Below are 27,894 nucleotides of genomic sequence, written 5' to 3'. Positions count from 1 at the left end.
CTTAAGCCAAAGCTAGCCACGACAGTGGTAGTCGTCGTCGTTCAGGTTCTCGAATTGTGCTGACTTCGTCGCAGAAAGTTTTGTTCCCACATCAGTCACGCAAGAAACTGAAAGCATGAAGCCCGGTGTTGTGGTCGCCGACGAAATGTTTCCCGAAGGCGCTGGGCCCTACACAGATCTCGAAGAGGCAAGCACCGCAAACGCCGCTTGAGCTAACTTCCTTTCTTACAAACTCGCGTATCCGTTTACATTTTTTTTTTCGTTCGTTTTGTTTTCAGCATGTTTGAAAAATGCCCGATCTTGTGTGGGGTATTAGCTCGTGATGACTCGCATTATGATAGAGAAACGTGCGGTCATGAGAAAATAACCTTGCTTCTTTTTGAGCACTGACGCTTCTTCAGTTACTTCAGGAATTCTCATTGCACCGGCTTCCGTTGCTAATCCTTGGTAGTAGAATGAAAGTTGTAACCGCGCGAACGACAAGGGACGAAGAAGAGAACACAGGACGGACTTTGTTTGGTGCGAGCGCCGCGAGATTCTCGTTAAGCACTATTTGCGGCTACCTTTATGATTACATTATTGCAACAGGTCGCTTACCCTGTCAACTCCATATAGAATTCCACCGCATGTCCAAAAAGCGTATTTTATTTTATTCCTGGTATATCCTGGTAATTCCTGGTATATCCTGGTTTATTCCTGGTAATTTGTTTAATTTATTGAAAAATTTCAACAATTAATATATTTTCTAATTTCAGTCATTCTACTATTCTACTTTGTTATTTTTTCCCGCACATATACCTTCTTGGCATTCACCATCGTACCTTGGCCCATTCGCCCGCGTGTGTATGTGCCGTGTTTACTGTGGAGAAGAAGAAGACTTTGTCTTCTTCTTCGTCTTCTGCGTGGTTACAAGATGTATTGAAGTATGAACTAGCCCGCCTCTCCTTTCTATATTTATTCTTGGTAGTACCTAGTTTTCTGCTGTTTGTGTCGACTCGATAGCTCATCCACTTCAGCCACTTCATTCTGTGAGGGAAACTTCGTTGCTAAACGATGCTGTTGTATTACCTTCACAAGCTTTCCAAGCTTTCCAAACTATAGTCTTCGCTGCGTGTACTCTTATACCCGTGCCACACGCGCACAAGAAATGGCAGTAAATGCTTAAGGCCTTAAGTTTGTTAATGCCATTATTTTCGGAGTTCGTGCTACACGTCCACGTTAAATGCCATTATCGAAAGTGGCGATGACGATAACGCTTGCAAGGTAGTCAAAAGTTTCATCTGAATATAAACATTGCTAATTGGCACAATACATCGGGAATTTTGTTCAAATTTAATGTAAAAATGATTTTCCAGAAAATACGGCTGTTCCTGCTTTACAAATCGAAAAAGTAGTCATAAACTCGCATGTCAGCTCATAAGTCGAGAGTACCTGTCAATAAGGCTGGTTAAAATGGCGCTCACCGCATCGAAAATGCGGTATAGATGCTTCGTCTGACTGAAAGTTAAGAATTAACCATTTCCTACTCGTTAGGAAGTTGTTACTAACAAAGCTGCATGCTTTTCTGCGTGTGGAATGGGAACGAGAGTACACACTGCACGGGCGAATGAGTTGTGGCGAACTCAGTAGGTAGCGAATGGCAGTAAGGCTAATGCCATTAAATTTACGTGTGTGGCACGGCACGAATGTCATTAAAACTTAAGGCAGTAAGCACTTAATGGCATTAAATCTGTCCGTGTGGCACGGGTATTACATGAAGCTGAGCTCCCCAGCATGGACCAGCATGGTCCAGTTGTACATGAGTGATTTGTTGCCTGTAGACCCAGCTGTAAAGTCATCTGGTCAGCTTCCTTTTGGGTCTCATGGGGCAGTGAAACTTGAGTCTATTGATGGTCTTTGTTTTTGGTGCAGAGCTTAGGTCTAGTTCTTGTTTGGAGTCCTGGCAGAAAGGCTCTTGTTACACGAGGTAGGTACTAAAAACCGCTGTTGTTAGATTGCACTTGATATCATGGGTGCTATGATGATGATGGGATAGTCAAAGATTGCTTCCACACTTCACATGTGGTGATAAGCGGGTGAGGAAAAGTGAGCGCTTTCACCATGGCCTGCCAACTTGGAGACTGTTACGAAGTTGGTGCAAGCGTAGCATTGTTTTGGCTCTTTTGAGGATTTGCTAGCGAGGCTTGTGGTACCAAGCCTGACCTCGGTCACAAGCCACGAAGTTCTCAAAGCACAGGCGTCTGAACTGTGGAATGTTAACAATACTGACTGTGCAGTTTTCAGGTTCTCCTGCATAAAGTGCTAAAATCTGCATGTGTATGTCACAGGTAGATATCTGCTTGGTGTACCTCGCGAATCGTCTCAAGGCAATCGGAAAGATTCTTTGCTTATATTTGATGTGCGAGCTGTTCTGAGCTGGGGTATTGTCGCAGTCTTTAGTAATTTCAGGTGCTTATTCAGTTGTGTTTCTGCGAAGCTTTAAAGGCCTAAATTTGAACTTTCAATCATGCAACCTGTGGGCTGCGTGTATCCTGCTGGGTCTTTCCGTGTGGCCCACTGGACCAAAAGATTTTAGGCATTGTTCTGGGTGACCTCTGCTTTTTACCCTTGTTTGCCTCCTGGTAACCTATAACAGCTAATTCCTTGACATCCGGTTGTCCCTACCTGTGTCAGTGGCTTTTTGGGATAGGGCCTAGAAACTGTCAGTACAACAACAAAAAAGAAAAGTTTGTCTGTGAAATGCTTCCATCACTGAAGCTTCTGCTTATTTGTTTTCTTTTTTTGTGTGTGTCTTGCAATATTTCTTATTCTACTTTGGCTTACATTTTCATTTTTTACTTTTTCCTTCGCTTCCTTTGTCTTCTCTCCCCTCTCCGGCTACTGCCCCACTGAACCAAAAGTTTGTTAGTATGGCCCATCTTGATAAAATGGGACATGAATTTGAGATGCTAGGTAGCAAATATGTTTTTATTTCTTAATGTATTCACATCAACCTTTTTGAACATATTAGAAATAATGTTATGGTTACTCTTAGAAAATTTAACTGTTATATCTCCAGAAAATTGTTTTATAAATATATTTTTCCTCTGAATCTTGTAAAAAGGGTGCATAGTTAACAAAATATGGCAGAAGGTTGGTCAAACATTCACTGCGTTCCTACTGGCATGCTACAGTTCAAGACATTCTTAATTTTTTTTTTTTTTTACACAAAGCACAAATTAATGTAGAGTTCTTTCTTTCAGGAGTGTTCTTCATGTTTTATTAAATGTTACGCTCGTGCTGCTATGTTGGCTCAGTGGTTATGGTGCTTGGCTGCTGATCTGAAAGATATCGGTTTGATGCGAGTCGCGGCAGTCGGATTTTGATGGAGGGGAAATTCTAGAGGCCCGTGTACTGTGCGATGTCAGTGCACGTTAAAGAACACCAGGTGGTCGAAATTTCCGGAGCCCTTCACTACGGCGTCCCTGTTAGCCTGAGTCTTTTGTCACTAGATGGCACCACTATGCTTCACATCTCTTGAGATTGCCCCGCTGCGGTGGCTCAGTGGTTACGGCGCTCGGCTGCTGACCCGAAAGACGCGGGTTTGATCCCGGCCGCCGCGGCTGAATTTCGATGGAGGTGAAATTCCAGAGGCCCGTGTACTGTGCGATGTCAGTGCACGTTAAAGAACCCCAGGTGGTTGAAATTTCCAGAGCCCTTCACTACGGCGTCCCTCATAGCCTGAGTTGCTTCAGGACGTTAAACTACAATAAACCAAACAAAACCATTTCTTGAGTGAAGTGGCAACCACAGTCCACTAAAACTTTTGGCGATAAGGTGTGCATCATTGTGCCGTAATGGCTTTGGGTTTGGAAACTGAAATGGATGCTACTTCATATTAAAAATAAATGTCTAGTTACTGTCTGGACGGGAGGACATTCATGTTATTCTTTGGTACATCACTTCTGAAAACATGCAATTGTCATCATTTTCAGTGATCATGGTTTCCAGAGTCGGCCTACATAAAAACTGGCAAATGCACTGAGTGAAAAAGTCTTAGTAAATATCAACTACAGCGTTTCTAACGAGACTGTTGCACAATTCAACATTTTAGACAATCAAGCTTTCTGTTGCGCAAAAAAAAATTTTGATGCTTAAAATTCGGTGTTCTGTCTCTTTAAGGGGCCATGGTTTATCTTCCTGTCACATTACGTGCCCTGCCCATGTTCATTTCTTGGTTTTAATTTCAGCTGAGATATTATTAAAGGGGCTCTCAATGAAGGTGCAGTATTCCTGGGGTGTTGGAGGAGACCACTTCACAAATATCCTGCAGCAAGAATTTTTCTAATGTGTTTTGAGTTCTGAATTATACGTGCTCAGTAATCTGCTGGCCACACTTGAATTCCAGTGCATTTGCGCCTTTACCTCTCATGTCGCCACTTTTTGCATGCTCAAAGGTTTGCGCTACTCTGCCGGTCCCAGTGCGGGAATTCCCCGGTGGGGTGGCCGGTGGGGTATGACGCATTCTGACCCTCGGGAACAACACTGCTAACTGGCCGTGGCCATGGTAACCACAGGATGCCTGAAAAAATCTAACCAATAGCCATCTCTGAACAGAATTACGCAGCAGCATGCGACGGAGGAGGCTGGAAGCATGGAAAAGTTGCTGGAAAGAGTTCGCCAACTTTTGCGTGTGATTGTGTGTTGTCCGCTGCATGTAGAAGTTTATTATTTGACTCAGGAGTTCATGACAAGAGAATGTAGTGATTGAGCGAGTTTGTGTACTCTCCTCAGATGGTGTTACAGAGCCCCCTTAACTTGCATTTGTGCCGTGACCTACTCTGTTCTGTTCCTTGGTGTGTATGTCTGCAGTGGTATGTTTTTTGTTCAGTGTACAAAACCAGCTGACACTTGTATGGTGGTTTGCCTTTGCACTGAGGCTTCACATTCATGTGCTGTTGCTTTTTCAAAATGCTCTGCAGGCTGGAGGTTCCGGTGGTCTGCTGATGGACCTGGCTGCAAATGAAAAGTCGGTTCACGCGGATTTCTTCAATGGTATGGAGAACAAATGTGTTTGGTAACTTCTGAACTGTAAGAGTCAAATTCTTCATCGTATGAGCAGGTTTTCACCGTTCATCAAGTGCTTTCTAAATTTGATTCAGTAGCTAGCTGAGCCATGTGGTTTAGTAGGGGATTTTAATGGTTCTTCCGGATGTTCCATGCTTTGAACCAAAATCCGTCCAAGAATGAGAGGGAACATTTTGCAGACGTCATTAGTAACTGTGCATTGAAAATGACAACAATTCAGTTGCGTCAAGAAATATACGGGGTTACGTGGTTACAGTTTCATAATCTGTATGCTTTGATGATATGCAAACTACTTTTAAATCATGTAATGCCTTTATCCCTGAGTGCCAGATTCATCTGTGTATATATGTGGACTAAAACTGGGCTCAGAACAAGTAAATTTAAATTTAACACCAAAAGTCTGAAAAGATCCCTTGCATTCTTTTCTTTGAGACAGTAATTTTCAAGCAGACTTATGAAACGTGCTGCAATGTCGACATATTGGACTAAAGAAGGCAAAGATTTTTTTCAGGGATTTTCTTGCAAATTGACTTCTGTTCCGCACATGAAAGGCATAGCACCCGGAGAGAATAAGCGAGCTTAAGCTATTGTCACATCTGTCTTGATAAACTGAAAAGTTGTTCATAGAGTTTAAGAGCATCACTAGGCCAAGACCTTAGTACAGTAGTGTAATAATAAAAATCTCTGAGACGATTCTCGGTGGATGGTTTGAATGCGTTGGCAGCCAAACGCTTGTTATATCCGAGATTGGCACATAAAGTTCGTTATATCCAAGGTGGTACACTTAGTTTTGTTATATCTGAAGTCACCACGCTACGTTCGTTACATGCGGGGCCCAGAAAAAGTTCGTTATATCCGAGGTGGCATACTATTAGGGCAATATGACATAATATTAGGGCAATGACATTGTGCCTCAGATACGGTGAACACTTGTGGCTGCACAAGTGGGCTACATCGAACACGGAGCCTTAGGAGTGTCTCCTGAGCTCCTAACCGCCGTGTCACTTTCTCCCACCTTCGTTCGGGAATGGTGTGGCAACCCAGAAAAGCATAAACCATAAAATAATTAACAAAGAAAAAATACATTGCGTATGGAATGCCGACAAAACTTTTTACCCTGTCTCACCTTCAGAAATGTACGCCTTGAAAGGCGACGCCCAGCTCTGGTGGGAAGTGCAGGAAGCTTCGCATTAGCAGCTTTCTCTGCAGGACCACGGACAGCAGCGACCGCCGGTCGCCGTTTCTCATCGGGAACATTCACAAGGCGCAGTGTTTTGGAAGCTACGTTCTTGTGCACTCTAGTGTAAAGTCCTGAATGATGCAAGGCTGTTTTTTTATTTTATTTGACAAGTGTGTCGCTGGGCTCAAGTTTAGAGGTCCATGGGAATGACAGCCGACTTTTTCGCTGAGTGGCTTGTTGACAGTGACGTTCTATAAAAAAAAAAAGGAAGGTCTTCTTGTACTCAGCAGCCGTGCGGCGCTCGAAGTGCTGTCTCCCTCACTGCGGCGACCACACTTTTCTGCTACAGAACGCAACAAGCAAGACCAGCCATTTGACATGGGCATATAATCCACGTGCTCAGATTGTCTTGTTGACAGCCCGTCACCTGTACGTACTGATAGCATTTGACCAACCAAGTGCCGCAACGTTCCAGTTCGAAAATCTCACCTCCCTGCCATGGAATGATAACATCCTGTGGATGGAACTGACGGGGAGTGCATCAAGAATCGCTGCAGTATGGCAGTGTTCTGAAACCGAGGAACGATGGAGGACGCAATTGAACACCGCTTTATCGGATGCATGTGTATTTGTGGCAACGTGTCGTTGATGCACAGTGTCCCGACCCAATGTCGCGTGGGGATACTTCGTTGCTGCAGATCATGACGCAGACGTCGGAAAGCCATGCACTGAAGAACATAACAGTACGCGAAGTATGAAACCTCTCGCATTGCCACGAATCTGATTAGGACATTGATGAGGAGGCCAACATACTACCTGCTACTGTGTGAGCGCTTCTACTGTGATTAGTTGTATCGCGTCCATAAACCAACCTGTTGGTGGCAAGGAAATCGGCGAGGAGAATATGATTGGGCTTGAGAACTTAGGGCCGTGATAGGGTCTAGTTCGAATAAGCAGGCGCACAAAGAGGGTTTACACTTTGCGCCTTAGTATTTTTGGAAGCAATTTGGGAAGTCCACTTGGTACGAACCTCGGGTACAACGAACGCGTTCCGCGTGACCGTCAGGTTCATTATAAGTGGGCTCAACTCTAATCATGTGACAGTTTCGAAATCATGCGGGCTTTGTTTTAAGCATAACAGGCCTGTGTAAGCACTTTCCTTCCCATGTATTTACGGCATGCTCCACTTTTCTTAACAGTCAAAACAAAAATAGTGGCTGCCTCTTTATATTGCCTTGTGAGATTGCCTGAATTGCCTGTGAAGAATAATACCCCTGTCAGATGAGCAAGTTTAGTGTCATTTTCAACGAGTGACACTCGCCTGTAGTGTCATTCGCATCGTGTCACACGGTGAACTTTAATGACACTCGCTGCTGAATGCACTCGGCAAGAAGTGAGTTTGGGGAACTCACTTCACTTTTCCCGAGGGGCCAAGTGTATAGCCTCAGTAGGAGCGTTTCGAAATTAGAATACAACGTCGGCAATAAAAATGGCGTTTTATTGAACACAGCTAATTTTTTTTTTTCCCTCTTGTTCATGTAAACTTAATTGCGTTGCTATTAAATATATATACTGCACATATTCCGACATTCTTGTTTTCAGGTGCAATAATTTTTTAGGCAGCCGCAGCGGTATGGCTATGGCGGCTAGCATGGCGACCGTAGCAACCATGGTAGCAACCATCTGCAACCATTTCGGTGTGACGGTGCAACAGTCACAATATTGCACAAAGCTCCTTGATAATCATAAAAAAGTGCTTGCAGTTTGCAATCTACTGTACATTAACTGTACACTAAAGCTTTGAAGCGCGAAAAGTAGTATTTTTTGTGCCTTACTTGAAAAGCCATCGTCACCACCATCAATTCCGAATGACACTTTATTTTTCCGTGTAGCAGCATGCCCCGAAAGTGTCACTCGTTCTGGAGAAGTGCACTTCGTGAAAGCGTCACTAAACTTGCCCGTGTGACAGGGGTATAAGTTGTTTACAGTGCACTGTGGAATCAACAAACCGTTCTTTACAGATGGAAGAACCATGCTCACATAGGCGTACATATTACGAATACAGTCACTTCAGAAACATTTCTGCTACCTCATCATTACGGAGTGCCTGTAGAGAACACTGTTCAACAACAAACACCGAGCAGTCAGACCACTTGTGCTTTGCTTTGAAGATGATTGCCGAGAATCAGGCGTACTGGACACACTACCCAATATTGCCCTTACTTGACCTGCTGCCACCTTGGTACAGCCATTCCTTTGTATCTGATATCAGATTAATTCACTTTCACAAAGAGCAAACACCACAGAAACGCATATTACACGAATACTTGGCAGTAAATGACAAGTACGAGGATTACACAGTATTTTATACACATGGTGTGGTAGGCCATCTCTGTGGCTGCAGAGAAAATAATAAATGGGAATATAGAAAGCAGTATTATCTATACTGATCCCCTAAGCGTAATCATGGCACTACACTCTAAAAATTGAGTACAGTCCTTGATAGGAGGTGTCATAACAGCTGAAACACAGAGGCAGGTAATGAAGTTCTACTGGCTTCCTAGTCACATCAGAATCAATGGAAATGAAAGATTCATATACAGGGTGTTCAGTAATTTATCTGCCTGAGCAGGGATGAAACAACTTCTTGAAATAAGTATTTTTATTTTTTTTATGTAGTCTGCTCACAACTCAATGCACTTCACCAACTTTTGCTGCTCCGAATTTATTGCACCGGACAAAAAGCCTTCTGGCTACTTTTCAAGCTACATCACCGCTGCCTGCTTGACATCTGCATTGTTTAAAATGTTTGGGTGCGAAGAAATTTCTTCAAATGTCGTCAGCATCATCAGCCTGACTACGCCCACTGCAGGGCCAAGGCCTCTCCCATGTCTCTCCAATTAACCCTGTCCTTCGCCAGCCATCGGCCACCGGCCATCGGCAAATTTCTTAATCTCATCTGCCCACCTAACTTTCTGCCTCCCTTTGCTACGTTTGCCTTCTCTTGGAATCCACTCCGTTACCCTGAAGGACCAGCGGTTATCTTGCCTTCGCATGACATGCCCTGCCCAAGCCCACTTCTTCCTCTTGATTTCGACTAGGATGTCATTAACCCGCGTTTGTTCCCTCACCCACTCCGCCCTCTTCCGATCTGTTAACGTTACACCTATCATTTCCCTTCCCATAGCTCGCTGCGTTGTCCTTAACTTAAGCTGAACCCTCTTTGTTAGCCTCCACGTTTCTGCCCCATAGGTGAGTATCAGTGAGGTACAGCTGGTACAGGATGTTGGCCACTTAAAGAGCCGTTTCATGACATCGTGTCGACGATAGTAATCCCTGAGCGAGTGACCGGCAGCTCAGCATACAAGTGTACGACAATCTACAGGACCGTCTCATTTATTCCCTCTGACTTCAACTGCAGAGGCGTGCTTTGATCCACTGTCTTGAATATTTTGGGCATTTGGCTACTGCAAGAAATAATTTTGCCTCAGTATGTGGCAAGTATTTCGTTGTCCCTGTCTGGAATGGCAGCTTCGCGACCTGAAGCAGGTATTATTCCTCAGCACTCCCAGAGAAAGAACTCATCTGGAAGCATGCCGAGAGCCCATTCTCTGTACGGGCCATATTCACGTGACTGCAGTTGCGAAAGTCATTTCATCAGTGGTTACGTCAGCCAAAGCAGTTTCTTCAAATCATGTAGCAAAGCCTGATGCGTACAACCTCACCATTGATGAAATGCTATTGCACTGCATTCCATGCACCTGAGCACAAAGTGGATTTAAGGGGGGACGAGGGTCTTAAAACTAACTTTATTTATGGCTAGAATCTCATGAAATTTTGCACACAGATGCGTTTTTCTCTTCTAATTTCAAATACGTAATTATAATTGAGCGGGTGGTCTTAAATCTTACAAAGTCTAGAATGTAATTAGGTAATTTCTTACACTGCTTTAATGAAATTTCTCATTGCATTTTGTTGCTTTTATTTACATGAATTGATAGCCAGAAAGTTCCTATACTCGATGATGACATTCTTCGTTTTTCTCTAAAGGCATGTCATCCTGATATACTGTGTCGAGAGTAAAAGGTCGCAATATTTGACACTGCAGCTTGTTAAGCTAATTGTAAATTGCTATTTATACGTGGCCTAAACAAAAAAGTAAGAATGTCATTGGGTATGGGAATTCGCTGTCTATCAATTCATGTAATTAAAAGCAACAAAATGCAATGAGAAAGTTCATTAAAGCAGTGTAAGAAATTACCTAATTACATTCTAGACTTCGTAAGATTCAAGACCACCCGCTCAATTATAATTTCGTATTTGAAATTAGAAGAGAAAAACACATTTGTGTGCAAAATTTCATGAGATTCTAGCGATAAATAAAGTTAGTTTTAAGACCCTCGTCCCCCCTAAACAGTACATCTTCTAAATTGCTGCGTTTCAATAAGACTGCGACAATTCAGAAAACAAAAGAGATCTGTCAGGAGCAAATTGTGCAATTTGAGAAAGGTCGTGAAGCTAGCGGCTGAGACGCCAAATGTGAAAATGATTTTGGTTAGAACAGTGGGCCTTCGAATGATCGAATGAGAGCACATCTCTCACGATTTCGGCGGGGCTTCAGATTTCCAGCAGCACGCGGTAACGCGAAGCTGAACAGCTGCGGAGCAGCTTTAAGAAAACCGAGGGCACCGAAAGCGATGTCACGCTTGACGACGGACTTGCACGTAGTACACGTTCCCGAACCTTTATTCACACCACCAACACCAGATCGTTCTTCCCACTCCGACGCTCGTCTCTCCTCAGTCCCCTGCCTCCCGCCGGCTCTCCTCCCGCACGCGCCCTCTGGTTCTAGCTCCCGAAACCACAGCTCTCCACATGGCCTCCGAGGCCCGCGATCCACACACACACACACACACAACTGGCCTCTGAGATCTGCGACCCACATGCCGGCACTCACTCCTCACAGCTCTCCCCCCCCCCCCCCCCCCCCTCGAATCATGAAGCCAGGTCGGAAGAGAAAAGCACTGGTTCGTGGTAGAGGGCCAACTGATCGGCGTGGGCGATAGTTCGGCGATGTCCCGTGGCAGGATCGCTCAGAAAGAAGTCATTGTCTCCCACCCGCTTGACCACACGATAAGGTCCATCTCGCTGTGGTGGCAATTTGGCCGAAACGCCTTCGGCCGCATCACTCAAGGTGTGAGTATCCAATAGCACGAGATCACCCTCCTTGATGGCTGTTGGCTGCCGATGACGGTCATAGCTTGACTGCTGGGTTCGCCAAGCAGCTGCTTGGTGCTTCTGAGCATATCCGAGGGCTTCTCCAAGGCACTGCCGGAGTTCAGCAGCCAGGGCATGGTGCGCTGCTTCCGGGGGCTCTGTGTCCTCTTTGTCACCCTTGGGTTCCCATGGAGTACGCAACTCGCGGCCATAACAAAGCAATGACGGAGTATATCCCGTGACAACACTCTCTGCAGTACGCATGGCGAGGCCAATCTCTGGTATATGTTGGTCCCAATCTTTGTGGTTAGTGCAGTATGCCCGCAAGCACTGCTTAATCGTGCCATTGTGACGCTCAACCATATGGCCAGCCGGTCGGTATGGGACTGTATGCCGATCTTTAATCCCCCAGCGCTTTAAAAGATTTCGCCATAGTGTGCTAACAAAGGGCTTGCCATTGTCACTGGTGATGGCCAAAGGTGTGCCATGGTGGCAGAAGATTTCCACCATGCACTGCAATATTTTTCCACTGGTGGCTGCTCGGAGAGGGAACAGCTCCGGGAATTTCGTGAACTTGTCGATCACCACCAGCAAGTATTTATGTCCCCGGGGTGTAGATGGCAAGGGCCCTATGATGTCTACGCTAAGCTCCTCCATGGGTGCTGTTGCCCACTGGCTGTTCATCAGGCCCTCAGGCCTCCTGCACCGAGCTTTTGTGCGCTGACATACACCACAGCCCCGCACATACTTGGATATGTCTGCTCGCATACCCAGCCAGACAAACCGTGCCGCAACACGCCTCAGTGTCTTGAAAAATCTGGCGTGGGCTGCAGTGGGGTGGTCGTGCGCCATCTTCAACGCAAGGTGCCTGAGGTGGGATGGTAGCCATGGTACCTTTTTGTTGCCTCTTTGCTGAACAAGCAGTCCACTCCGCTCCAGCTCTGCAGTTTCTGCCAGATCGTGAAAAAGGTGGTGATCAGGGTCTGCACTTGGGAGCCTGGCCCCCTGGACAACAGTTTTCAGTTTTGAGAGATGGCCGTAGCGAGCCTGCTCTTTTACGAGCTGTACTGTGTCACTCAAGAGAGTCGTATCCTCCTCCAAGGCAGCTGCAACTTGTTCCAATGTAATTTTCCCTTCGGGTTCTGGTGCAGCGATAGGAAACAATCGTTCATGTAGGCCGTCACTTGGGTGGTCTTCACACTGGAGGGGCGCTCTACTCAAGGCATCTGCAGGTATATTTGCCAGTCCTCGCCTGTGCTTGATTCGACAATTGAAACCCTGCAGCCGGAGAACCCAACGCCTGACCCTAGGTGAAGCTTGGTCGGTGCTAAACATCCAGGATAGGGATGAATGATCACAATGCACCTCGAACTCTGTAAATTCAAGATATGGCCTGAATTTGTCGACTGCCCACACCACTGCAAGGCATTCCCACTCCTGGACAGTGTAATGGCTTTCAGCCTCTGTGAGGACCCTGCTAATGAAGGAAACAGGCTGCAGTCCATCAGAGTTGGCCTGCAGTAGCACCGCCGCAATGCCAATGCCGCCTGCATCCGTCTCAACAACACAGGGTCGATTCAGGTCTGGGAGGCTTATAACCACGTCCCCGGCCAAGGACTGCGTGAGTGCAGTGAAGGCCTGCTCTTGGTGCTCTTCCCCCCGCCATGGCTCATTTTTTTCTTCAAAAGGGCCGTGACTGGACGCACTGTCAGTGAGAAGGGTGGTATGAAACTGCGGTAATGACCAGCAAGTCCCAGGAAGGCCTGCAACTGTTTTACTGTGCCAGGCCTTGGGTAGTGCAGCACTGCACGCACTTTCTCTTCATCCGGTCTGCACTGCCCAGGAGAGATGATGTGGCCGAAGAACTTAAGTGACTGACGACAAACCTGTATTTTGCCTGGGTTAATCGTAAGGCCAGCCCCGTCAATGCGCCGAAGCACTTTCCTCACATGTTCAACGTGGCTCTCAGGTGTCTCTGAGTAGACGAGAACATCATCCAGCAACGCGATAGCAAAGTGATGATTGATTCCCTGAAGCACTCGGTCCATCAAGGTTTGGAAAGTTGCCGGGCCGCCTGCCACCCCGAAGGGCATCCCTGTGAACTCGAATGTACCTTGATGGCAGAGGAAGGCTGTTTTTGCTATGTCAGCGTCCGACACAGGAATCTGGAAAAATCCTTGGGAGAGATCAAAGCTTGAGAACCACTTCGCGCGGCCCAATTGCGTTAGCAGCCAGTCTGTTCGAGGCATCGGGTAGGCAGGTATCCTGGTGCGAGCATTCAGTGGCCGGTAGTCCACTGCAAGTTGGTAGCCTCCAGACTTCTTGGCAACGAGCACAGGAGCACTGGTCCAGGGGCTAGTGCTATGTCTGAAGAGGCCCTGCTCTAGGAGGTCATGGACACACCCTTCAATGATCTTTTGCTTTTTGGCATTTACTGGACGCAGTTTACACCTCACAGGTGCACTATCCCCAGTGTCAATGCAGTGCTGAGCGAGGGTGGTACATCCAGGGCTTGCAGTGAACAAATGGCAGAAGTCCTCGAGCACCTTTTTCACAGTTGGTGGTGGCTCATTTGCAATCCTTGCGCTCAGAACCACGAGTACTTCTTCAAAGAGGTTGTGTAGATAGTAAGACTCGTCGTCTTCCTCCGTCACCATTGCTGTTGCCGGATCCTTGCTGCGCTTCGCGAATGGCACGATACACTGTGGGTCGGTTCCAGCAGTCCAGCCGCCCAGCGCTACATGTAGCGATATGCCTGTCGCAGTCAAAAAGTCTCTGCCAAGCACAATGTCCCGGCACAGATCTGGCACACACAGGAAGCGCTGGTTGCGGTCGCCAGTGGTCCACACTATTTTGCATTTTAGGGAAGTGGTGGACTGCGACCAACCTGTTGCCAGGCGGAGTGCTCGTTCCTGTGTCCTGAGTTTGGCGCCCGCTTCCTCTGCCGCCCTCGTTGCCGGCGCTTCCAGCAAGCTCACACTTGAGCCTGTGTCTAGCAAAGCCTGGAATGTAGTCTGCCCGATCCGCACTTCCAGAAGAGGCTCTTTGCTGCCGGCCAAGGCCGCTACCCGCGGCGCAGTCGCGCAGGTGCTCGCCGGAGAAGCACCTACTGTCTCCCGTTTCCCGTGCACTGGGAGCAGAAATGTCCGATTCCGTTGCACCGGTAGCAGTGGGGCGGGCCACTTCGCCGACCTGTAGGGCACTCGCGGGCTAGGTGACCGGCGCCTCCGCAGCGATGGCAGGTAAATTCCCTGGAGTCGAGCGCTTGATATCCTTGCAGCTGTGGCGGCACCGGAGGACGCGGCCCGGTAGCGGGCAGTCTGTGCAATTGGTCTCGATGGTATGATGGCTGTATCGCCGCAGGATGCAACAGCCAGTTGGGCGCTGCCAACTGATATTGGAATGGCGCGGCTGCCGCCGCCACCATAGCGGTGGGTTGCGTTCCAGGCAGGCCAGTTGCGTTTATAGCCGGCTGGAAGGCTAGGTCTCTCGCCACTAGGTCGGCCGGAGGCGGTGGTGGCCTGTACTGCAAGCGCCTCCAATAACGCTGCATGAGGCCGTCGGCAGCCTTTGCCAACTCCGCGAGGTTGGCAAACTCTTTTCCTTCCACCAAGTCTTGGAGCTGTGGGTGCATTTGCCGCAACACGCGGTCCACCTTTTCCGACTCCGGCACTTCGCCGCCGATCCGGTCATAGTAGGCAGCGATCGTGTAGATGAATTCTTTTAAATTTTCTTCCGGGTGCTGCGTGCGGATCTCACGTTCTTGCTTTAAGCGGCGCTTCGCGTCAATGGAGGAGAATTCCGCAACGAAGGTGATGGTAAATGCCTCCCAAGACGCAAATTGGCTCACAAAGCGCCTCCACAACTTCGCGCTGCTCTCCAGCACAGCAGGCACGATGTGAGTAAGCCTTTTGTCGGCGGCGACGCCGGTGACGAGGCAAAACGTTTCCAGCCGGTCCAAAAACTCCTCGGGAGACTGGGCATCGTTGAATCCCGTGTATTTTGGGAGCTGCCCGGAGGAGCGCGGAGCGCAGTCCACCGCCGGTGGAACCACCATCGTCGTCGCCGCAGTCACGGAGCTGGCCGGCGCTGCCTTCGCCGCCATTAGCCTTTGTCGGACGGCCGCCGCGATTTGCTCACGTTGTATGGTGGAGCCGTTGGTTTGCCCCAGAAGATGTTGCAGCAGTGCTTCAGGAACATCCACAGGGTCTCTGTCTATATTCATGCCGATCCCGGACGAGCCCCCACTTGTCACGCTTGATGACGGACTCGCACGTAGTACATGTTCCCACCCCTTTATTCACACCACCCACACCACATCGTTCTTCCCACTCCGGCGCTTGTCTCTCCTCAGTCCCCTGCCTCCCGCCGGCTCTCCTCCCGCGCGCGCCCTCTGGTTCTTGCTCCCGAAACCACAGCTCTCCACACGGCCTCCGAGGCCCGCGATCCACACTCACACACACAGCTGGCCTCTGAGATCCGCGACCCACATGCCGGCACTCACTCCTCACAGCGTGTGCTCACTGATAATTGATACGGCATAAGCTTGCCACAGTGTATACGTGCTTTGGCCAAAGAACCAAACATGTGTGGCTGGTTATGTTTCAGTGTTTCGCTGCAAGCTTTTTGAGATTTAACCATTTAGTTTTAATTGTTCAAGTAGACGGATGCTGGTTTAATTAAACGGGATCAGTGGCCTGCTTCTAATGTCTGAAATTACTTTTCTCAACATAAAATTAAGAGCGCATACAAACTTTCCTGTGGTTATTGCATCGCGTATACAATTCAGAAATCAGTTAATACACTCTTCAGTTTGTGCCGTAGCACGAGACCTCTATGGCAGCTGGAGCATGTTGGCAGCTGTGTAGGCTTTTATTTGGTGCTCTTGCCCCTCTCTGAATGCATGTGACACAGTGCTCACTTGACTGCTGTCAGTCATTATATTAACCAAGTTTCTCCTAAACTTCAAAGTTGCAGTCGAATGAAACTATGCACTGAAATGAAAGGAAACTAGGCAGCTACTAGCACCATCTATGAAGTGGTTACTTACGCGGTCTCGAGTCGAACTGTAGCCCGGATGGTGGGCAGAGATATAAAGGGACGTCCCTCCAACCAGGAAGAGTCATTCCAAGCAGGCTAATGTCATATATTTGGTTCCCACCGGCAGCATGTGGTTGTTTTTTCTTTTCCTTTTCTAATCAATTACTTTTAAGTGATAACAGATAACATATTTAGTAATATTCTTCATTGATCAACAGCACAAAATAAATAAATAAAAAAAATCCCCTGTGTTCCCTTGGTTTCTGTGGCTGTTGGCTTCTCTCATATGTATAACTAGTCCCTCATTGTCCTCTCGTGTCTGATACACACACGCACGCACACACACACACACACGCACGCACGTACACACGCACACACACACCGAAATCAGGCTCCCGTGCCATCGCGCCCATTGAATTGCGAGCAAAATGAGCGACAAAAAAGGCCCCAGTAGTAGTGCTGCCCCTTGCAGCCACGCAGTGCGTAAAATTCACACTAACTGGCCACGCCTCATGCGGCCAGTTAGTGTCAAATGTTCCATGCTGGGACATTGCAAAGGTATTGTACTAGGTGTGGAGAATCATTTGTTATGGTCTGATTTCAACATCATGTTAGTTCCTCTTCTTATGCAAAGCATATTAACGTAGGTTTCGGGCCTTCGCGCGACGCCCGGCGGTGGCCACCATTGACCTTGAAGTGAGATCACATGATGTGACGTCACGTGATGACGTCACACAGGCTGCAGATGGGGCCTCATATTGCGCCGTCGGATGTCGCCCGGCGGAGGCCTCCACGCTTCGGTTCGCGCCGTCGCGCGCGACGCGGCGCCACCATCGCTGCCTCACGTGATATGTGACGTCACGCCAGGGATGAAGCGGCGCGCGCCCGCCGTCGCGTCAGTCTGTGCCCGCAACCGCGCCAGCGTCTTTGCGCCGGGCGTGTATGCGGTCAAGATGCCTCCAAACGCTAAGGACGTTAATAATAGGAATGCAAAACGAAGGCTGCTTCGCATCCACTGGGCTTAAACCTTGATAAGCCTCCAACTTTTTTTTCAGTACCTGGCTGTTTGAGCATAAAACCCTCATTTGCTTGGGTGCATTGATTGAGACCAACCAGGCCCATGACGTCACGAATTGCATATGGATATGCTGCACTGCTGTAAGGAGCTGCATGGGACGTTGTTTCTCTGTAGGGTTTTGAAGGTTAAGCATTTGTTGATGGAATGCGCTCTGAACAGGAGGGGGACTGCCTCCGTTCTACTTTTCGAGTGCCCAGTGTGAAGGCAGTCTAGTAAGCTTGCAGTGTGTAGTTGTCAGACGATGACCTTTCATACGGCTTTCAATTGTCCTCAGATATAGATTGGTTTAAATGAAAACATGGACAAAATTTCTGGGCTTTTTAAAAATGGCTTGATCCAGTTCCTCCTAACTCTTTTGTTTTTCTTGTCTAAATTCTGAATTAAAGTTGGGAACTTTTTTTTTCCTTGTGCAGACGCTCAGCCGCCGACTACGATGCGGAATTCACGAGCAGGCGCCTAAGAGCTTCGATCTAAAAAGAGAACGACACAGAAGGAGAGAGGCTGCAGGCCTTGTGGTGCTTCTTTTTGTATCAAACGAGAGTCTAGCTGAGCAGTGTGTTTTCATGGCATGAAGACTCATTTCGAATTAAGGGGGAGCACACGATGAACAAAATAAACAATTTGATCAAAATTTTTACTCAATTTATTTTTTTTAATAACCCTCGGGCCCTCATCTTTGGCGTGGCGAAAAATTGTGGCAAGATTTGCAGCACAAAATTTTAAAATTACATTTCTGTGAACCGTGGTAGGTGCGAATTGAGAGTGAGTCGCACTTTTGATGGCCCTGGTGCATCGCAAATTACCGTATTTTCCGGTGTATAGGACGCAGCTTTTTTTCAAAAATCTTGCTGGTGCGTCCTATACAAGGGTGCGTCTTATATGCGAATTTTCCGTTTTTTTTTTTTTGCGAGTTGAGAAATTATTCAGGTTCATGTTCAAGCTTTTTTCACCGAAAAAATATTACTACCAATAACGCGGTTGTAACATGGTTAATACTTGAATACGGGGACCACCATGCGCAACATTTTAGGTGAAGTTTATCATGAAACGGCGGGGTTGACCACTTCCGGGATCTTAAATACGAACCGTTTCGGAGGCCGCAAGCAAAGGTAATGTGAAATGCCAAAAGATGGCGACAATCGCGCTTCTCGCCATTGTCAAGACAAGCCAAGAGAAGCCGATGTTTTTTTTTTAGTCACCCTTTGCAAGTACGTAGTGCGAAGAGAATGCTTCAGCCGCGTTGCCTTTTCGATAGCGCATCCGAAGATGAAGACTTTGAAGGTTTTATGTAAAAATAAATTGCTATGGACATAAAGAGAGTTCTTTCGCTTTTTTTCTTTTGAGCTGAAATGTGGGCGGGTATGGAGTGAGTGTTGCCTTTTTCGATCACTTAGCGTTGCTTAAGAACTTCTCACACGTACGGTGCTTTTTGCGATGGTCGCATAAGCATGTTTAATTAAGCCTCACTAGCCTAACTGGGTAAATTGGGGTGCGTCTTATACACGGGTGCGTCTTCTATACCAATTTTTTCAATGACAGCCTGCATATATGGCGGGTGCGTCTTATACAAGGGTGCGTCTTGTACACCGGAAAATACGGTATGCTCAACGAAACGCCACCATCTTAGTACCACCAAGGAGGGGGAACATCAGAAGATCAGAGCCTCTGTTGATAGTAATTTCATGTTTCTCTGACCAAAAGCAAAAGTATACCGACGATAAACGAAACAACAAACGTTTTAGTGTTTGCACTTTTCCTGCATTTACTATCAGCATATGGTAACGGATGGCAGTAGAGCAGTTCTGTTTCATCTTATAAATCCTGAGATGTTGAGTGGCGCAATAAAGCTCTCGATTTTGCTATGTACGTGTGCACTAGTTTTAAAATTTCTTTTTTGTACGAAACATTTTCACGTAAATATGCAGGCTGCATGGAGTTTAACTTTTGTTTCCATGGGAACTGGGCGCCTAAAAAAAGGTGCTAATAGCTTTATTGCTTAGAACAGGGCTTTATTAACATTGCTGCCTTTTTAAAAAAAACTTGTGCTTTTTATCCTTAATTATTTATTTACCATCGCGAGCATGACTTTATGAAGGAATTAATTATAGTTATTCAATAAGTATACCAGCTAGCGTAAAATAAAGTTCAGTTCTCATTTCATGCATAGATAACAAGAACAGTTTCAATTGCTGCATCCCCCCTTAAGCAATGTATTTGGAATTTTCACTGCATTAAGCCTCTATTTATGTGAAATGTTTTGCGATTACAGTCTTTACTCTTGATGCGCACAAAGAAATGGAAATGGGGGAGCCCCCTGTTTGAGATGCACTGTATGTAAATATTGCAAAAGAAAACTGGAGGGTGCACTTAACGTCCGCCTTAAGGGTATATGACATGATAGCGCAGTGGGTTAATTCTCATATATACTGAAGGCCATTCTCTACTTTACATTCGGATATCCCTGGGGGTCCTCGTACTACTCCTGGCGCGGTGGTGCAGGCAGGTTGTGATGACACCGCAAGGCCACTTAGGTGGACTACTTGCCTTTTTAGGTTGTTCTCTGGGGACCAGCCGCCAGGTCCATGCTCATGATTTTTCGCTCACAATGCCAACAATGCCAACACATAATTTTCCGGTGAACAGGCCTTTAATCCTACCGTGTTAAAATTGGAAGGGTCAGTTAAGCTCCGTCTTAAGTGTGCGACAAGATAGCATTAATGTGTCCCTTCGGTAGCCCAGTTTCCTCTTTGTGTATCGCTTGGCAGACATAGTCATTCTCCACTTGACATACACAGATTGCATGGAGTCCTCGTACCACTCCTGGCGCAGTGGGCAAGCAGTGCGCCACTGATCCGCCAGGTGGGGCTTATGAGTCCCAGATTGCTCTCCCCGAGGAAGCTCTCTCGCGACCAGTCATGAATCTAACTGCCACAGCGGGCAGTGTCTGGCTTATTAGTCATACAGAATACGCCACATGTAGGAGCTAAGTGAATAGCTCTTCAAAAGAAAACAAAGAGATTTTATTTGTTTATTTATTATCAATATCTCGAATGCCCCAGGAATGGGGTATTACACGAGGGATGGGCTGAATGTTCCACTAATGAGAGATTGGATGGCAGCCTTGAAGTGCAGTGGATGGGAGTGGTGCACGGAGTCGATTGGCGGGCCGTTCCAGTCTCGAGCAGTTTGCACGAAGAATGAGAGAAGATGAGCTGTAGTCTGTGCTGGGGGAGGGTAGACTGCTTTGGGACGGTTGGTATGGCTTGATAAGCGATGAGCTGGCAGGATAGCTGAAACATCAAGTGGGCCGTGATAAAATTTACGAAAGAGGCAGAGCGTAAAGATGCAACGTCTGGACTCCAGATTAGTAAGATTAGCCTCAGATTTAAATGCAGTGACGCTGGTGTGATATGAGTAGTCCGAAAAAATTAATCTAGCTGCGTGATTCTGAACTGATTCGAGGGTGTTCGAAAGGTTAGGTTGATGAGGGTCCCAGACTGAGCATGCGTATTCCAATTTCGGCCGGACAAATGCGAGGTATGTTAATGTTTGAATTGAAGCAGAAGCGAGTCGCGAGTTCCTACGGAGGTAGCCAAGAGTGCGATTGGCTTCGTTTGTTATGTTTGTTATGTGTGCTGACCAATCAAGTGGGTTTAAAAATGTTATGCTGAGACATTTATACGACTGAACAGATGATATTTCCGATGCACTTGAAAGGCTGATAGTTTCGGCGTCGATGGAAAGAAAGCAATGACGTTTTATTAGTGTTTAAGGACATTAACCAGGTGTTGCACCAGGCATCAACACGTTTAAGGTCGTCTTGAAGTAAGCAGGAGTCAGAGGTGTTATGGATGGGGCGGTAGATTACACAGTCGTCTGCAAATAGGCGGATATGAGAAGTGATATTATTAGGCAGGTCGTTAATATAGATTAGAAAAAGCAAAGGCCCAAGCACGGTGCCTTGGGGGACACCGGAAAGTACCGGGGAGCAAGACGACGTCACAAGACATCACAAGGTCACATGGCCAAGGCGGCAGTTGAGCTCCCTGCTTTTTCAATCACAATGCCGCCATATCTTCTGGAGAACGGAAGCCTTTGTGCTATCATATTAATGCTCTATATATGCGGGGAAGGGCCACACTTGTGTAGGCGCAATACAGGCGCCTTGACAGCGGATGTCGCATTGGACTCTATGGGACAATAAGGTAGTTTTCCGAGATCATAGTTAGGAAGTTGAACTGTTAAATTATGTTTTCTGGTGAGGTCTGTAACCTGTCAAAATTTGCAAATGATAAGTGCGACCCTTACCCACACATGTACCGTATGCTTTGTGCAGCATTGGCATACTGTATAAAATTCCTCCTAATTGCAACTAAGATTGTAGCAGAAACCGGTTGTTGCTTGAACAGGCACCTCGGTGAACACAATCTGTCGAGTTGTGCCACAGCTGATTCAGTTGGGCATTGTGGGGAGGGTAGTGACAGCCCATGCTTTCTGGAAACGTGTGTTGTTTGCATTGTGCTAAAGTTACGGCAGTAGTTCACATGGCTAAATTGAAAGGCTGGTGTTTTTTTGTCTCATCTTCTCGTTCTTTTAGGGTAGCTTGGCGTCGTTCTCATTAACTGCGCTGCGTGTGCTCTTGTCTGAAAACGGGCGCTGCATGAACTACATGTGCAGTGGCTGTGTTCATTGCACTTTTGTGCCTCATGTGAGCACATGTTCTGTGAATTACAATGTTTACTCAGAGAAATAATAATAAAATTTTATTTATTAGCTTAATTTGAACCCGAATTTGAACTGCTCAAATGCGGCAAATTTTCACCCTTCCAGGACCGGAAAAAAATATGAAACTAGAAAACATGGTATAGAGGGGTCTGATGAGGATATGACCCGTTTTACATTTTCTAATGAGTCCAAACAGGAGAGTGGGTCTTGGAAGTAGTTCCCAAAGTTGGTGCAGTAGAGCACCCTACCTTAGGGGTCGCCAAGCTTTTTGCTCAGATTTTAATTTTTATCTTATTACACATCTGTAGTGTTTCCTCAGTGGTGCACAGAAGAGAGTCATGACTAATTGTTGAAAGTTAAGGGGCTGGCTAAACTTACTTCTCATGGGCACCTGCATTCTGGTGGACACTGTGGAACAACGAGGTAATTAATCCTATAAAGCAGTGAACAGCTCCAGGAAGTCCAATTTCCCTATGTAAGTGTGGCATAATGAAAGCCTCTGAAGTTGCTGATGTGCGGTATGGTTAAGGTTTGGGAAAAACGTGTAAAGTAATGCATCTGGTTCTCAATTTGAACAGGTAAACAATGTTGATAATCCCTTCACAGAGTTACAACCGTTTTCTTTTCCTAGTATGATGCAACCTAAGCCTTCATCTTTCTTTCCTTAGTGTGAGCTTAGGCCTACTTTTTTGATTGAATGACAATTGACAAATGAATGAATGAGCTGCGTGTTTATAGAAGGAGGCTCAGTGCTGTTTTCTGTGGTGGGGAGTTGGGTTCAGGAAGGAGTAGGGACCTATTATATAAATGGGGGATGACTCACGTGGTTGAGCCACACTCTACACTGGTCTGTAGAAGCCACTTGACATATTTGCAAGTGTGTTCCCAGATGGTGTTACATCCAGTTCTGGTCAGTGCATGAAATTCCTCGCCATGAGTGAAGGACAAATGATGAGATGGGCTTTGTTCATGAGCCTGAATAACATGCTGGTTATGCACATTTTGGATAGAACTGTTGCCGCATCTTGCCACAGTGTTGTCTGTGGTTTTGATGTGGCTCAGTCCTTCAGCAGCGATGAAACTTAGTGTTTCACATAATTTGCCACCCTTGCATGCTATTCTCCTCCCTGTGTGCTTAGACTTAGTGATTCCTAGGATGGGAACTGTTGTCTATTAATGTCACCGCTGACAGGCATGTGGATTTTACCTTGTAGCTGTCTGTTGTGGTCTGGAACAGGCATGAGATTGCTGGTGTAATAAATCTGGTATTAAAGTTGTTCGCTAGTTGCACCTCATAACTGCTCCTCGCAAATCAAGTCTCCTATGTTGAGGATTGTTTTTTCAGAGGCCAATAATGTGGTGCTCTGGAATTTCAATATTGTTTTAATGTGTGGGCCACCGTGGATAACTGCACAAACATTCAGATGGCACTGTCAGTTTTGTTTCTTTTTTTTCCTGACCATCACTGTGTCACCATCATGCTGCGATTCTTGCGTGGTAGAGGCATGTACAGTCGGTATTGAAAGTCACTGCCCCCCCCCCCCCCCCCCACCTCTCCTCTTCAAATTCTGAATTAGCGCACTGCACCAGCCTTGAGCGTCATCAAGTGGTGCCCGCATGCAGTGCGGCACGGTTTAGAACTTGGAGGAGGGGTGACAGACTTTCTAACCCCGACTGTACATTGCATGCTGTCATCTAGCTTCGCTCCATCAGTGACCCTGCTATTGGTGTTCTGCGTGGGACTGCCGTACTCCACTATTTTGTTGTACTCAGCATACTACTTCGTTATTAAAGGGAAGCTGAGACGGTTTTTGGAGAATTCGAGGTTATTCAAGAATTCGAATCTATCAAGCTACTAGATAAAGCATGCAAAGTATTTTTGCACTAGCATTTACAATGGTGACACACTCTTAGATTAAATCCGGGACGATGTTTAGGCTTCCCCTCACTACGTTGGAAGAATGCGAGGAAACTCGGCAGTGACGGCATTGTTGCCGAAATTTCAGATGTGCGTTGCTTACGCCTGTATGCTGCTGTGCGTCATCAGATGGCGCGAAACAGTGCATTGTAAGCTTCACGTTTGATGGCGTTGGTTTTCTTCCATAGAATAACCGTTTCTTCGCTGGAAATGTAGTGCTGTCATATTTCGCTGGAAATGTAGTGCTGTCATACGTGACATCATTATCAGGGCCTCTGCCCGTCGCTGTGCGCTTTAAAGAAGCCTGAACGCCGGTGACGACTTTATTCAGCGATTACGCCACCATTTCAAATGCTAGAGCAGAATTATTTCGCAGGCGTTACTTGCACATTTTGCGCATTCGGTAACAAACTCATCGAATTCTAAAACCACTTCAGTTACCCTTTAACCTCATGCTTTTGCATTGTTTGCTGCATGCCTGTACGATTCTGGCTTGACCATGGTCTGTTTGAAAATGCATAATAATTGAGATCACAGGCAATGCTCTTCCCTTGAATTTGTGCGTTGAGCCTCGTGGACGGATGAATATGAGAAAGCAGTGTCACACAGAATTGCCTCCATAGAGTAACAGTAATATCGGTTGTCACCATGGCTTCCACGTGTATATGTGCAAGCGTTTAATCTCCTGCACCTGATCTGCACTGTGGTCATGCGGTTTCTTCTTGAGCGAATTAAATTTGTTGTATTTTTCTTTTTGCAGATTTTGATGACCTGTTCGATGATGAGGACCTGCAATGAGATTGGAGCAGCATCCTTCTGTACATAGGCCATTCACCGCACAAAATAAATAACGCATTTGCCTTTTCCACCATGCCCCTGTGTCGAAGTATTCAATATTCAGTAATAGCGAGTATCAGCGAAGCTCGCAAGTAATTTTTAAAGCGAAAGCTTTACTACTTGCACTGTCAAGCCTTTGCCGTGACGCGGCGCTGCCACCATTGACCTTTCGCATGACCTCTGTGTGACGTCACGCCGAAGAGCTGGGCGACCATCTCGCGCCGTCTGCGAGTAGTGGCGGTGCCGGCGGCCTTAGCTTAGATTAGCTTAGATTAGATTAGATTGGATTAGATTGGATTAGATTAGTTTAGATTACATTGGATTGGATTAGATTAGTTTAGATTACATTGGATTGGATTGGATTGTATAACCGATGCATCACCACAAGTCTAACCACAAGCACCACCACCAGCTACACTACCAGCTGAACCATGGCGTAGGTACGAATATTGCTTTCGCAATTACCAGGCTTAACCAAGCTAAGCCACAGCAAATTTTTTATAGATATAGACATTTGAAGTACAAAATAGCTTTTGCAGCCACCTTTACGGTCAAGGACCACAACCAAATAGGGCGAGCATACACAGCGTGCCACGCAGTAAATAAAGCTGGTGCTGTAGACATTTCACTTGAGGTCTGTAATTATGACGTTTCCTTTTCTTTTTTTTGGTCGTCTTCTGTGGCGCAGATGGTGCTTGCATCGGGCAAAAGCATTAGAACCACGGCAGCTTTGAGGAGTTCATTTTGGTAATACCTGACCAAACACATTTCTGATGAATACGTTTACTTTCAGCAGCACTTTCATGGCTGATGCACACATGCACCTGTTTTGTAGCAAAAGCGACACTAGGCTAGTCAGCGGCGCATTTCAGCCATCCGTCGCAGGCCAGTACTGTTCTTGCGCCGTAACCATGACAACCATGGCTGCCGGTTGCCATAGTTGTCAGGCCGAGCATAACATGCTCGGCGCCTAACGTACCTTTTGCTCTGTACATCCTGGCCTAGCTGAGCTAAGCCACAGCAAACTTTTATCACGAAGCGTTATTAAACACCGTGACCAAACTAGGGAATTTAGAATAGGGGGACCGTATCAATTACGGGGATAAGGGAATAGCGGGATGCCAGTGTGCCTGCATAGGGGGTAGTTCGAGGAGCGTTATTGTTCTGCGCATGCGCTCTGGCGCCCCGCTGTTTCCTTATCTCCATAATCGATCATCATCTTCAGCCTGACCACGCCCACTGCAGGGCAAAGGCATCTCCCATGTCTCCCTAATAAACCCTGTCCTTCGCCAGTTGTGGCCACCATATTCCCGCAAACCTCCCAATTTCATCCGCGCACCTAACTTTCTGCCGCCCCCTGGTACGATTGCCTTCTCTTGGAATCCACTCCATTACCCTTAATGACCAGCGGTTATCTTGCCTTCGCATTACATGCCCTGCCCAAGCCCACTTCTTCCTCTTGATTTTGACTAGGATGTCATTAACCTGCGTTTGTTCCCTCACCCACTCCTCCCTCTTCCGATCTGTTAATGTTACACCCATCATTTTCCTTTCCATAGCTCGCTGCGTTGTTGTTAACTTAAGCTGAACCCTCTTTGTTAGCCTCCACGTTTCTGCCACGTTTCTATCGAGTCGAATGCTTTTTCGTAATGAATGAACGCTATTTATAGCGGCTGGTTATATTCTGCACATTTCCCTAGCACCTGATTGATAGCGTGATTATGGTCTATTGTCGAGTATCCTTTACCAAAGCCTGCCTGATCATTTTGTTGATTGAAGTCTAAGGTTGTCCTGACCCTATTAGATCTTGTAAATACCTTGTAGGCAACTGACAATAAGCTGATCGGTATGTAATTCTTCAAGTCCTTGACGTCTGCCTTCTTATGAATAGGGGATATTCAAAATTCCGCAAGTGCACTTTCCCGCATAACAGTGTTGCCCAAAACAAGATGGCTGACCATGCGTTTCCAGCTGAAACAATGCAAGAAAGACTAGTTTTCTTCCAAAATACGTTTCTTACACCTTATCCACACCTTTAGCGCCTGTCCTGTAGCCCATGTAGTTTCTTTATAGCGAAGTCGGCTGTCTTGTTTTTGGAAACATAGTTATGTGGGAAAGCGCACTCGCAGATTTCTGAATATCCCCTATTAGCATTTTTCCAAGCTCTAGGTACGCTCGAGGTCACAAGGCATTGCGGATACAGGGTGGCTAGTTTTTCGAGCACAATCTCTCCTCCGTCCTTCAACAAATCTGCTGTTATCTGATCCTCACCAGCTGCTTTCCCCCTTTGCATTGTACCTAAGGCTTTCTTCCTCCTTCGTTACTGGCGGGATGTGCCATTGCTGTGCTCTACTGCCTCTATCAGTACCATTGTGATTGCAGTCTCTACTGTATAGATTTGTGTGAAACTCTTCGGCTACTTAAACTATCTTGTCCATATTGCTAATGACATTGCCCTGTTTGTCTCTTATTGCATACATCTGGTTTTTACCTATGCCTAGTTTTCTCTTGACTGCTTTTAGGCTACCTCCGCTCTTTAGAGCATGCTAGATTTTCTCCATATTACACTTCCCGATATCGGCTACCTTGCGCTTATTTATTAACTTCGACAGCTCTGCTAGTTCTATTCTGTCTATGGAGCTAGACGTCCTCATGCTTTGCCGTTTCTTAATCAGATCTTTAGTCTGCTTCCCGGTATCCTGTCGAACCATCCTACTGCCTACTTCTATGGTAGGGTTCTGCTATTCTAAAACTCCCTGCCGTCTCGGTCATGCTTGCCCCGCCTCCTTTTCTCTGTGTGATAAGATGCCTCTGTGTGATAAGAGCGCGATG

General features: G+C 46.5%; 1 protein-coding gene across 3 annotated transcripts; it reads left to right on the top strand.

Moving 5' to 3' along the window:
- Positions 1 to 25,098, top strand: LOC149344923 (COP9 signalosome complex subunit 9). Of its 3 annotated transcripts, XM_089546414.1 has the most exons (4): positions 1 to 187; positions 1,912 to 1,966; positions 4,962 to 5,034; positions 24,986 to 25,098. In XM_089546414.1, exons 1-3 carry the CDS (start codon positions 116 to 118, stop codon positions 5,003 to 5,005), a joined length of 171 nt encoding a protein of 56 aa, XP_089402540.1. In that variant the 5' UTR covers positions 1 to 115; the 3' UTR covers positions 5,006 to 5,034; positions 24,986 to 25,098. The 3 variants fall into 3 exon arrangements, with proteins under 3 accessions (XP_089402540.1, XP_089402539.1, XP_089402538.1); XM_089546413.1 differs by lacking the exon at positions 1,912 to 1,966; XM_089546412.1 differs by lacking the exons at positions 1,912 to 1,966; positions 24,986 to 25,098 and adding an exon at positions 17,996 to 19,444.
- Positions 25,099 to 27,894: the final 2,796 nt, after the last annotated feature.

Source organism: Amblyomma mixtum, chromosome 5, assembly GCF_055824585.1.
Source record: "Amblyomma mixtum isolate Tamu chromosome 5, ASM5582458v1, whole genome shotgun sequence".
In the NCBI taxonomy this organism is placed as follows: Eukaryota; Metazoa; Arthropoda; class Arachnida; order Ixodida; family Ixodidae; genus Amblyomma; species Amblyomma mixtum.
This window is presented reverse-complemented; position numbering and strand designations above follow the sequence as displayed.

What these genes read in the sequence shown, in the direction of transcription:
- LOC149344923 (XM_089546412.1), top strand. Translation starts at nt 116, where the DNA reads ATGAAGCCCGGTGTTGTGGTCGCCGACGAAATGTTTCCCGAAGGCGCT. An exon ending in CCTACACAGATCTCGAAGAG is followed by an intron (nt 188 to 4,961) that starts GCAAGCACCGCA and finishes AATGCTCTGCAG; the next exon opens with GCTGGAGGTTCCGGTGGTCT. An exon ending in TCACGCGGATTTCTTCAATG is followed by an intron (nt 5,035 to 17,995) that starts GTATGGAGAACA and finishes TTCCTTGTGCAG; the next exon opens with ACGCTCAGCCGCCGACTACG.